The following is a 13,285-nucleotide window of genomic DNA, read 5'->3' as shown; positions in this document are numbered from 1 at the left end:
TTTTATTATTGTTACCTACAGTTCAAAATGGAAAGAAATTACAGAATATTAAAATCCATGTGAGAGCGCAACTGACAGACCTGAATTAGTTCGTCGCGTATTTAAGATGAAACTTAAATGTTTCTTAAATGATATTTTAAACATGGAATATTAGGCAAAATTATAAGTTATGTTCAGTTTATTAAGTTTCAAAAACGTGTTTACCACATATACATAATTTATTGCACTTTGTTAATGATGATGAGCTGGAAACACCAGAGGATATTGAGAGTTTAATATTAGCTAAAATTTCAGATCAAGATATTGATAATTTAATATTAGCTAAAAGTTCAGATCTTGATCTTTTTGAAATTATAAAAACTTGTATGATTCATAAACCATGATGGATTTTGAATCTTAATTCTCTTTGTATGAAAAATAGCAATTGCAAAAAATTAACTTTCTAAAGACTTAAAGCCTCACACTGTTGCAACTTTCAATAGGTATCCTCACTAGAGGCGTTTAGGTAATAGTAGAGCAATCATTATAAAAGGTATCCAAGTTAATATTCAATGTTTTTTACCCTATTACCACTCATTATTAAAAAAAATACCAAACGCACATTATTGTTGAAGCTTGCATGCCAATTAAGTCAGTTGAGTATTTATACAAATTTGTCTATAATTGGCATGATTGTGCTCAAGTGTTAATTAATAAAAATCTTGACTATAATGAAATTAACAAATATTTAGACTGTGCATTTGTTACTGCACCAGAAGCTCTTTATAGATTATATGAGTATTTCACAAGCGATTTAAAATAATTGCTGAAAATAATAAAGTACGTCAGTATTATTATATTGAAGTTCAATATCAAATTCTTTTTGGTATACAGCTGTTGCAACTCGGATTCCTAAAAATTAAGGCTACTGTTTTCCATAACATTAGCATTATGTGAATTTAATGATTCTTTACACCTTTAGAATACATTTAAAGGATTTATAATGAAGAATTACATACACCATTCAATGCCAGTTGTACTTACTGAACAGGTAGCTTTTTGTCAAATTGAATCTTTAGTTAATCAGAGTAGTTAAACTTAAGCTAATTATAATTTCGTTGCTTTAGATCAGTTTTCAGATAAAGTCCCAGAGAATAGTAATGAAGATGTTCAGGTGTTTATTGATAAAGCAAACGAGTTGGACCGTTACTGAATGATGACCAGCGTAATGATGCAATCCTTGCTGCACTTAGTAAGGAACCTAAAAATTAATTATTAGGTTTCTCACTAAGGAACCAAATATAATTTATTTAAACCTAATGCATTTAAAATTGTTCTTTATAAATGGGCCTGCCGGTTGTGGTAAAACATTTAAAATTATTTAATTGCTGAAACATAGAGCAGGCATATTAAACCTGCAACAGCTGCATGTACAGGAATAGAAGCTATGCTCTTTTTAAAAGCGGTTGCATGTTTTATGGCTTATTAAAACTTCCTGTTCCGATTTTGGGAACTAGCACATGCAATGTAACTCTAAACTCTATTTATGGTAGATTCCTGAGATAAGTAAGTTTGTATTTACTTGATAAAGCATCTATGAAACTCAAACATGCTTTGAGTACTATTGATAAGTTATTACAAGATATATATAATGACAAGTTTCCTTTTAGTGGTAAAGTTATTTTTTTGGGTTTTAGACAAATAATTCTAGTTGTGAGGGAGCTCGTCCAGCAGAAATTATAGGATTGTTTATATAATGCTCTGAACATTGGCAATGCAATATTGGCATATGCAAAGGTTCTCATAAACAGTAAGTATGAAGGTTTAGATAGGAGAAGAGGAATTTTCTAAATGGCTTTTAAAGCTTGGAAGTGGAACATCACCTGCCAAGCCTGAATATTTTTTGCAAAGGAAATTTGATTATGCAAAACGTGCTTTTTGAACGCCAACAAATGTTGATTCATTGGCAATAAATGAAGAAGCTCTTCGCTATTAACCAAGTAATGTTAAATATATTTAAGTTCAGATAACATTAAAACTTATGGTTATGTTGAAATTTATGTCTTTCGAGTCAAGTATTTAAATAGTTTGACTACATAAAGTATGCATATTCATTGCCTAAAATTGAAAACTGTGCTGTTAAAATGCTACTTTGACGTTTAGATCTCATAAGTGGTCTTTGAAATTGAACCCGTTTTATGGTGCGTGCACTACACATCAATTACATTGATAGTAAGGTTTTAACAGGTGTATCAGCTGGTAACAGGGTGTTTGTTCCTAGAGTTTAATTAGCCACATCAGATTCAAGTTTAGATTTTAAACTTTAATGACGTCACTTTCCAGTTAAGTTTGCATGCTCAATGATCATAAGTAAAAAGTCAACGCGGAACATTTAAGAGTTGATGTTTCTAACAAAATGCCTTGCTTCTAAAACGGCCAATTATATGGGGCATGTTCAAGAACAAGATCGTTTATTAGTTTGATTTTCAAAGTAGATGACAAGGTTTGTCATTTAACAAATATTACACAAATAATGTTGTATTTACAAATGTTCTTGATTTCTAATTTTGACAAGTATTTTTGTGTGTTTTTAATATTTTGTATATTTTTTTTTCTCTATATGCTTATACATGTTTGTGTTTATATGTATGTGTGATTTATATATATCTATATATATACATATATATATATATATATATATATATATATATATATATATATATATATATATATATACATATATATATATATATATATATATATATATATATATATATATACATATATATATATATATATATATATATATATATATATATATATATATATATATATATATATATATATATATATATATATATATATATATATGGATATATATATATACATATATATATATATATATATATATATATATATATATATATCTATATATATATGTGTGTGTGTGTGTGTGTGTGTGTGTGTTTATATATGCTTTTTTATGTGCTTAAGTTTATATATGTCTATATTAAGTTGCTTCCATGTAAAAAGTAAAGTTTCTTGGCAACGTGTTGTGCAAGTTTGTGATCCTTACCACCCAAGCGGTGTTGCTAACTAGTGGTGTTACTTAATGCCAATTAGTGTTAGTAAATTGTGGTGTTACTTGGCATCAAGTACGAAACGATGTTATAGGTATAGAGCTAGGTTGTGTTGTCTAGCGTTTATAATTATTCTGGAAACATATGTCTGATTAATTTTTGTTATGTGTTCTTACAATTATTTTATGCGTTGTGTATTCAGTAAGGTAACCAGTATTTTTTTTAATGCTTCCGAAACTTTGGAACAAATATGTTTAAAATTTTTTTACCCTTTTAACGTTTTTTTCAGACAATCCTAAAGTTAAATTCATCAATAGGTTTTAAATATATATCTGAAACAACAAAATCATGCCTACACTGCTGTTGTTTATTATCGTGTATTTTTGCAGTTCTTACATAGTTTCACTTTCTATTGAATTATCTAAACCCAATATCTTTGGTTCTTAAGTCAAATACTTCACAAATATGAGTTTTTTCTGTTAGGGTTAGGGTTAGGGTTAGGGTTTTTCTGTTAGGGTTAGGTTAGTAACCCTAACCCTGATAAGTTTTGTGCTTGAAAAACAAATCAAGATAACTTATTTGACAAACCTAGCTCCCTATGAATGTTCTACTGGTCCTCAATTGCTTTGCAAAATAACGATTATTTTAAATAGAGGGTTAAAGTTTTACTATAGACTTAATGTTATCATTGAAGGTTAAAATTATTTATGTTTAGAGCTTATATATTTAATTGGTTAAGTCTGCACATTTAACATCGTAAAGAGAAGATTTTCTTAAACTTTTTAGTATTCAAGTTGAGAATTTTTTTTCAATATAAATAAACTGGGTAGCGGTTTTAATAAACTCTGTGTATGCTAATTTTTTGTTGTTTGCTAATTAAGCAATTGTTTGGAAAGAATTTTTTTTATATGGTTTACCATATAATATTTAGATAAAATATATATACAGTGGTTTTTATAAATTTAGACGCAATCCTATTTGAGAATAGAAATTTTTGATTGGAGTCTACTCTGCGATTACTTATCAAATTCAAGATTGGAGTCTACTCTGCTTTGAAGAAAACGCAGTAGCGGTTTCTTCAAAGCAGAGTAGACTCTAATCTTGTATTTGATAAGTATTCGGCGGACTGTGCTTTGAGAAATAGATGTATTTCACGTTGTATTGAATTCTGTGGTCAATTCTTTGTAACTAATTCTTGGATAAGCTCTGACAGCTCTAAAAAGGGCACTATCGTCCATTCTGGTGGTTGACAAGGGTCTACCAGGCCTCGTTTTCTCGCTGGCACCACCAGTGTGAAGAAAGTTTTGCTTCGTTGTTCGAGCGCATTTCTCAGAAACTCCAATTAACCTGGCGATTTTTCTATTACTTTTGTTCCTTCTTTGATATGAGCAATAATTTGCCATCTTTCACCATGAGTGATACGTCTTTTGCCCTTTTTTAGCGTCTTTTTATTGCAAAACTAACTTAACTTTTGTTTATTTATTAAATAATGATTAACTTGGTAAGTCATATTTATACAAGGTTTTTTGACAAAATCAATTAATTTAGGCCTATTAATAAGAAATATGGGAAAAAAACTGCTAATTAACTATCAATTAACAAGATATAAGACTTTTTTGATTGTGCGTCTAAATTTACGAATAAAATAAAATCAAGCTTATCAATTAACTTTTTTGTGTTAATTGGCATAGAATGAGTAATAAACATCCTGTAAAAAAATTAAGTTACTCTATAATAGAGTTTTACCTGCTCTATTAAATTATATATTAAACATAGCGGTAGCACTTTTATTTTATTTTAATTTTAAGTATTTTCTTACATATATATAAAAAAAATGAGGGCGTCTAAATTTATAAAAACCACTTTATATATGTTTATATATATATATATATATATATATATATATATATATATATATATATATATATATATATATATATATATATATATATATATATATATATACATATATATATATATATATATATATATATATATATATATATATATATATATATATATATATATATATATACTATATATATATATATATATATATATATATATATATATATATATATATATATATATATATATATATATATATATATATATATATAAGAAAGAAGTATTGAAAAAAGGTCGATATGGAATAGAGTTTCTCCGTTTAGGAGCAAAACAAACAATTTTATAAATTTTTAATAATATCTGCATATACGGAAATCTTTTATAATATATACATATACGGAAAGGTGCGAATTTTAGCAATTTTTCAGAAAATTATTTTACTAAATGAAAATCAAGTAAATAAGTAAAAAAGGATCAGTTTGGAATAGATATTTGAGTATAGACATGGTCGGTTTGGTAGAGATCCGGATCTCTCTGGTCCGGTAAGTTAAGATATATATATAAGGCAAAAGTATAGAAATGGTCGTTGTGGTATAAACTTTCAAAGACGCGTATTTTACGGGTCCAATCAGATAATTATTGCTAAAAACAAAAAATGTATACAACAAAACGGTAATTTAAAACGAATACTAATTAGTCTTAAAAATGGTTACAAAATGAAAAATTAATCATTTTTAAAAACAATTATTTACTTACATGGATTTTCAAGAGAAGTACTTGGTTTATTGACCTTGCTCGTTTCTTTCACAGCGCAGTCTAAATAAAAGTAACTATTAATTTTTATTTATTTACTTACGAGAGTTTTGTATAATGGCGCTTGGTACATTGCCATTGTTTTTGCCATTGTACTTGGTACATTGCTATTTTCATTTACAATGAAGTGTAATTAAAAAAAAATACTTCTATAAGTAACTATTTACTTGCAAAGCGCAGTAGTACCTTGCACGTTAACTTTGTTCTTTCCTTTCTCAATTTAGTCTAATTTGAAATTTTCTTTTTTCTAGTTAGACTTCATCAATTTATTTTTATTCAAGTTCATACTTCACTCTAAGCAATTTCGTAGAAAAAATAATTAGTTAGGATTTTTAAAACTTGCTATTAAAAAATTAAACTTAAATCAATTTACTTGAAATTCAAAACCTATAAAAAATAGTTTCATTGTTTAAGATATTTGTTATTTAATTTATTTCTTTAATTGTTTATCTGAGTTTGAGCGTAACTGAGTTTTTGACAATTATCAATATATCAATGTTAAACTAATAATTTTGTTATTATATCTGAACTAGAAATTTTTATCTAATTAGAAATACAAATGCTAAAACTTAAAATAAATTATCGGGCCAATACTTTTAAATTCATATAAATATTTTATATTTAGTTAACTACTAATTGACAAGTTATTGGTGCAATAACTAATAAATTGTAGTGATAAGATATGACTATTTTTTGATAAAGACCAACAATGTTTTACTATGTCAAGCTATTATAACTTTTTTAATTATTTTATTTTTTTATATGTTACTTAGACGCTAAGAGAAGTCCTAACGGTCTTCTCGGAGCGTCTAAGTAACTTATAAAAGTTACTGAGACGCTCCGAGAAGACCTAACCGCGAAATAGCATTTAAGCTGGAAGTTAACGCCTTTACAGAGATCAAAAGTTTTTTAAATCAAAAAAAGAACGCCATGGAGAAATAATATCGGAAATGAGTGTGCCTTGGTTTTTAAGTTTTTTTAGTTTGGAATAAAGACTTTACGACAAAAAGGCGTGATTACTGACAGCAAAATAAGTCTATGTCCAAATCGCAAAGCTATTTAAAACAAGTTTTTTTATTCTTCCAGAAATATATACATAATAAAAGTGTTTAAAATAGTTTGCTTAATAAGAAAAAAGTTCACAGACGGAGGCAATTCCTGATGATTTGATGTAAAGTAAGCTGTATTTTGTGTTAATGCGACCGGTAATTTTAAAAGGTTATATAATATGCTCTAAACTTATGCAATTTATGCAAACTTATGTTCTAAACTTATGCAATTACATAAAGAAATAAGAGAGAACTGTTGCTATAGAACTATAACTTGTTAACTTTTCTGAAAAAATAAATAAAATTCCGATAAATAGAGTAAAATCAGTTATTAATCTTTCCACATAGCAACCAAAAACAAGAACATAATCTATACAACTTCGTTGATGATGAGAGAGTTAATCTATATAACATTGTTAGGAATGAGCTGTCTAAATATAGTATCAAAATTACTTTGTTCAGAAAATTTAAAGTTACTTAATAAATTTAGTATGTAATAACACAAAATTATTCAGCTGCCTGGAATAATTTTGTGTTATTACAATAAAATTAAATAAGGCATTGCAAAAACGCTTTGGCGAACAACCTGTTGACGCAGTTATAATTGCTTACTACCAGTTTAGACTCGATCGAAAACGAAAATGTTACAAACAGTTAACTGGAAACATGAAAACATTATATTAGTACATATTGCTTGTTTAGCGTTAATTTAATTTAACTGTAAGCGCCAGATGGAAGAGCTGCGCTCACTTTATTTCTAAATCCATTTATAAATTAGTTTTTATGTGTATTATCTTATCTCTGAACCTTGCTATATTTAAAATTGTAAACTTAATTTTCTAATTCTGAAATAATGTATATGTATTAATGTTCCGATAGTTATGTTTTATAATTTGTAAAATTTATATTTTATATATTTATATATTACATGATGTAATAGTGAAATGATATTTGCATACAGCTTAAAAAACTTCGTGATTAGTCGAGGAACAACATGCTGCTGACTATCATAGCGAAGATAAATGGCCCAAGCAAAGGCCCTTGCGAAACTCCACTAGTGATATTAGTACAGGAGACTAAAGACGGAGAAACACTAAAAATAACAATATTTTATGAACTCTAAAATAAATTTAATCCATGTAAAAACAGTCAGGTAAAATAATACTATTTTCAGATGAAAAAAGGACAGCCTAATAAGAGATTTAACAAATGGTTTTTTAAAATTATAACTAATACATCAAATATACCACTTAAAAATAATATTCCTTTTCGTACCAATCGTACAAAAGGATTACACGACAGCTTAAGAATCTTTTTAGGATCTCCAGTTTCATTTAGGTCTTACAAATAAATTGAAAAAAAAAATGCGATAACAATAGTTTACTACAAATCTGTGAAAAAAGATTAAAAAAAGTATAAATTAGCACAGATATCCTAAACAATACCTGAGAAAAAACTTGTTAACAAAACACATATGATCTTTTTCTATAACTGTTTTCTAAATTTCACAAAGTTTTTATATGGAAAATAAATTTGAAATGCTGCAAACATTAAACTATTAAATATAATAAACGGTTGGTTAACATCTTGTTTATTTATATCTTGATATTTTTCTTCTAATTTTGATGTTTTATTCAAGTTTAATGAAAATTTGTTATGACGCAGTATTTGAGTTTAAAAAAAGAGTTTTATCTTTTTTATGTATTATTTGCAACAAACCTCAAGATATATCACCTGAAGACACTTTCATATTTACCTGTTAGACCTATTTAAAACCTAAAGACACTTTAAAACCATCTGAAGACACTTTTATTTTAACCTATTAATCCAACCTGAAGACACTTTTATATTAAAATTGTAATCAGTTATCATCATCATCTAATATCAAGCGACGTAAAGTTATATAAATTAAGGTACTGCTATAATCATCTCATAAATCTTATAAATACCTTATGTTTGGGAAGCTGAAAAATGAGCCAATTTTATGAGTGTCAACTGGCAAAGGTGAAAAGGAATTGTAAAAAATGACATAGGTGCGAACTGGCATAAGTTCGAAAAAAGTATTTGCAAACATTAGCAAAAAAGTGAACTGGCTTAAGTTCAAACTGCCGTAAGTTAGAAACAATTGCGAAAACTGGCATACATTGTACTACAGTGATTTGTGTTTCGCCGCATTTTTACAACCTGTTAGGATTATCATTAACTTTATAGTCATGACAGATTCAATAATATCAAAAAAGAAATTTACATTTTCTGAATTAAAACCAATGGCTAAAGCTTTTAAAAGACTTTTTGGACAGTATATCGTTAACTATGGGTGTTGAGTCAGAAAACTCTTTTTTTCGCAGCAACTTCTTTGTCAGTCAAAAAAGTTTTTTTTGTACTATTCTTTCTTGCTGTTTGATAGGCCAATCTCCTAACATCTTCAAAGATAAACCAAAGTACTAGTTTTCTAAAATAAGGGAGAGTTCTGCTAAATTTTGTTTTATTTCTGGTGTTAATTCTAGTTACTTCCTCAAGCGTGCAATCGCAATACACAACTTCTTCTTCTTTGCTTTTTTCAGTCTTTGCTTAGTGTTCCAATATAGTTTGAAGCACATTGTAAACTTTACTGGCTCTGAAACTATCTATTTATTAAGTCCTCATTGCTTCAGTTATTAGCTTCATATTCTCTTGATTCCGTTTTTTCTGGAAGCGATCTGATAAAAAATTAGTAATAAAACTGATGCAAATCAAACATAAAAAGAAGCTTTTCGTATTGTGAGAAAATTATCTTTCGTTATGGCGAACCTTATATTAGGTAGCTGATAATTTCCCAAAGTACCCAATATGAATGGTGCGCAAATAAATTTGATTTTAACTGTAAGGTTTAGTTTATAAGCAATACCACAAATGAAAGTTAAGAGATTGGGGAATAAGCAATATAATTAGATTTGCAAAAAAACGCTGACCTTTTGTGACAAAATATTATCGAATAGAAGATAAATAAAACTTTAAGATTATTATAAACTTATTAATCAGTCTTCTGCGTTGACGCTGTTAAACTAACAATATTGCACACATAGAATCTTTATGTAACATGCTTACAAACATATCACACAACATGTAAACAATGAGGACTACTACGCATACCACAAGAGTTACCTTGCCTAACTAGCAACAATCCCCATAATAAGCTTCTTTACTGAACTTCTGAATGAATCATACCAAAATTTATTACATAAAAACTGAGTTCTGTGGCAATAAACAACTGGTAAAAACAAGTTTCCACAACTAAGTACATTTTGTATAAATTACCTTTTTTTAATAATTTCTCAAACAAATTAAAGAAATTCAATATTGAAAATAAAAAAAATTTATTGAGAAAAAATGCGTTAAAAATAATTTTACTATTATTTTGAGAAATTTAATTTAGGGATTACAAAGTTCCAGTTTTTAATGAAAACTCAGTGATTTGACTCCATTGCATTTTTTATTGGAAACTCAGTGATTTGACTCCATAGCAGTTTTTAATGAAATCTCAGTGATTTGACTTCATAGCAGTTTTTATAAGAAACTCAGTGATTTGATTTCATAGTAGTTTTTATTGCAAAATCAGTGCTTTGACTTAGTTCCACTGATTTGTACAACTTATCGAGCAAAATGCCTTATTAAATTAACTACGTAATATAATTGGACATATACAAAAATAAATTACGCTTATTTGAATTTGTAAAAAAAAAAAATTCAATGAAAACAAAACCATTTTTTGATGTTTGAAATAAAATTCCAGATAGCAAGCATTAAACAGTTATGTTTATACTTACGTCTAAAAACAATACTTTGCCAAAATTGTAATGATTTGCAATTACTTTCATATTACCTCCACTCAAACGTTAAAACGTTTGTATTAACATTTAATTAACATTTTCAACTATTACTTCAAACGAATTCGGACCGTATGAAATTTGAAACCCCATCATTTGAGGGGTTTAGAAATTTTCTATTGTTATTATTTTTGAACACTAACAGATTAATTAATACTGAGGCTTTATTTTTTCCTAGGCTCTAATCATTGCAATCTTTTAAAAAACATCTTTACTTGACATAAAATAACATAAATAAACGTGTGAAGTTTTATTTTCAAACACCAAAAAAATTGTGTCATTAACCGTGTAAGATTATTACCGTTTTTCATATTACTCATTTTCTCATTGATTCGTACAAGAAGATCGTAATGAACGTCTAAATAGCCTAAAAATAATTAAGGAAAAATGTATTACTTTAATACAATAAAATCAGTTTGTTATTTTACTTAAAAAAGTTAAAAAAGAGCTGTTACTAATTTCAGCCAATTTTGCTCAAATTTCTGGCATTATAGTATAGCTCATAAAATTTGAGAAAAATTTTGATAAAGTAAGATTTTGCAAATTTGGTTTTTACTCTCCTGTATAATTATGATTTAGTGAGGTAGAATCTATTACATTATAACGAAATCTGTTATATCTCTGATAATATCTTTATCTGTTATAGCTGTAATAATATCTGTTATATCTATAATAATATCCTTATCGGTTATATCTATAATAATATCTTTATCTGTTGTTTATATAATAATAAATTTAACTATTATATTTATTATAATATCTTTATCTGTTATAACTACCGATACTTGTTATACCTATTAAAAATACCTTTATCTGTTATAAATTAAAAATTTCTTCTCTGTGTGCTCACAAGTAAATTACTGTATGTAAAAGTTTGTGTCCTGAGTTAAGCTACTGTTTACATAGGAGTAGAGTGTTTTGGACTTGTTCTGACAAAGTTTATTGCAATGTTTTTTTTCACTTTTAGTTTTGCAGATTTTTTGTTGCACGGAAATATTTTCTCGACTAACAAGTAATTCCTTTTTATTAGTTTAGCAGATTTTTTTACAGCAGATTTTTTGCGGCTTACTTTACTAGTCATGGCTTTGCAAAATAAACGACTAGACTTAATACTCGATGTGTCAAAAATTGTTTGCTACTATCAATTATCGTGTTAGCTAAAATAATAAGATAAATTTTTTTAGTTAAAAGATGTGATAAAAATGAAAAGATTATTTCTTTAGTTGGCAGGTGTGATTTATTGAAGCAGTCTTATCAGTCGACATACTCAGTCGCTAAACAACCTTGCGCTACAGCAGCTTTACCTAAGCATTAGTTAAGCAATTATTGGTTACTATTAAGTTCTCCAGCATCTTATTTAATGACAAAGTATTAAGAGGAAAAATTAAAAAAATAATGCTACTAAATGCTAAAAACTAAAAGAAAATACCGGCTGGGTCGAGATCAAATTCTGTCAATTTTTTCAGTAATTTTTTTATTATTATTATATATTTATTAATTATCATATATTTAATATTTTATTTTATTATTATATTTAACTAATTATTATATATTTAATAATTTCATTATTTTAAATATACTTACTTTTTAAAAACATTTAGATTTTTTTAGCTTCGATTATGGCAGTATTTTTATTTATTTTTATTATATCACTTTTTATAGTTTCACTTTTATTTCATATTTATTGATTTTTATTTCTGTTTTTATACAATTTTTTTTTTTTTTTTTTTGTATATTTTTATTATTTTACCTCTTATATTATATTTATTGATTTTTAATTCTATTTTTAAAACCTAAATTTAAAAAAGAACTCTTATGAAAGTTTTTAATAATTTGTCTGTAATTTTATTTATTAATTTATGTTTAACATGTTTTTATGCTCTTTGTTAAAAATATTAAATTGAATTTTTTTTAATTTTTTTTTTCGTTAATTACATAGTTTTTATAAGATTTTTTGATAGGAAATATTTTGTAATTTATTCACACAGTTGCTTATTCTGTTTATCTGTTTCATATGCGTAATACATACATTACCCACCTATTACTCTCTTTATATTATTTTCTTTAAAATTTTATTATAAAATCCTTTGAAGTAAAGCGTCGCAATAATAAAAAAAAATGAAGAACTTTAGATGAATATGGTTTCCAGTCTTTCGGATAAAAATATTGGTTACTATGAATTTTGTCTAAAATAGCATTAGTTTTTTATGCAACAAAAATCTGCTTATATGATACAAGGTTTTCTAATATGCTAATATTTTTAAGTTAATATTGATTTTGTTTAAACCACTTTGAAAGAGGTTTTTTACATCCATTGTGATGCAACTTTGCGTGCAAAGTAGGATCAACTTGTATTGATTCAATACAGGGGGTATAATCAATAGATGCCAATTTGAAAAACGATAATATAAAACATGAGAGTCGAATTTTCGGAAAACAAAGCCAACAGGGCTTGAAGATGAATCTAACATATTTAGGTTTTTGATAGAATCTTTTTCCATAAAAGTATCTGATTTATCTTGAATGCTTGTCCAAAAACACAACTTTCTTTGTTATAAATAGTTGTTTCTGAAGTCAATTTTAGAGGATTCACATTTGTATATTATGATTTACAGTTGCATCCACTGCAACAGTATATCACTGCACACTA

The 13,285-nt window shown here is 26.7% G+C and overlaps 1 protein-coding gene across 3 annotated transcripts in view; it reads right to left on the bottom strand.

Moving 5' to 3' along the window:
• The window catches only part of LOC136081599 (alpha-1,3-mannosyl-glycoprotein 4-beta-N-acetylglucosaminyltransferase A-like), an 87,376-nt gene that overhangs the window by 47,080 nt on the left and 27,011 nt on the right, over window positions 1-13,285 (bottom strand). For all 3 annotated transcript variants that reach the window (XM_065799026.1, XM_065799025.1, XM_065799027.1), the window contains 2 exons: window positions 10,937-11,002; window positions 5,664-5,723 (listed from right to left, as the gene is read on the bottom strand). In XM_065799026.1, the coding sequence (XP_065655098.1) occupies window positions 5,664-5,723; window positions 10,937-11,002 (126 nt within the window). The remainder of the gene's footprint in view (window positions 1-5,663; window positions 5,724-10,936; window positions 11,003-13,285) is intronic.

The sequence above is a fragment of the Hydra vulgaris genome, chromosome 06, assembly GCF_038396675.1.
Source record: "Hydra vulgaris chromosome 06, alternate assembly HydraT2T_AEP".
Taxonomy (NCBI): domain Eukaryota; kingdom Metazoa; phylum Cnidaria; class Hydrozoa; order Anthoathecata; family Hydridae; genus Hydra; species Hydra vulgaris.
Note: the sequence above shows the minus strand (reverse complement) of the source record. Positions and strands in the feature narration are given on the sequence as shown.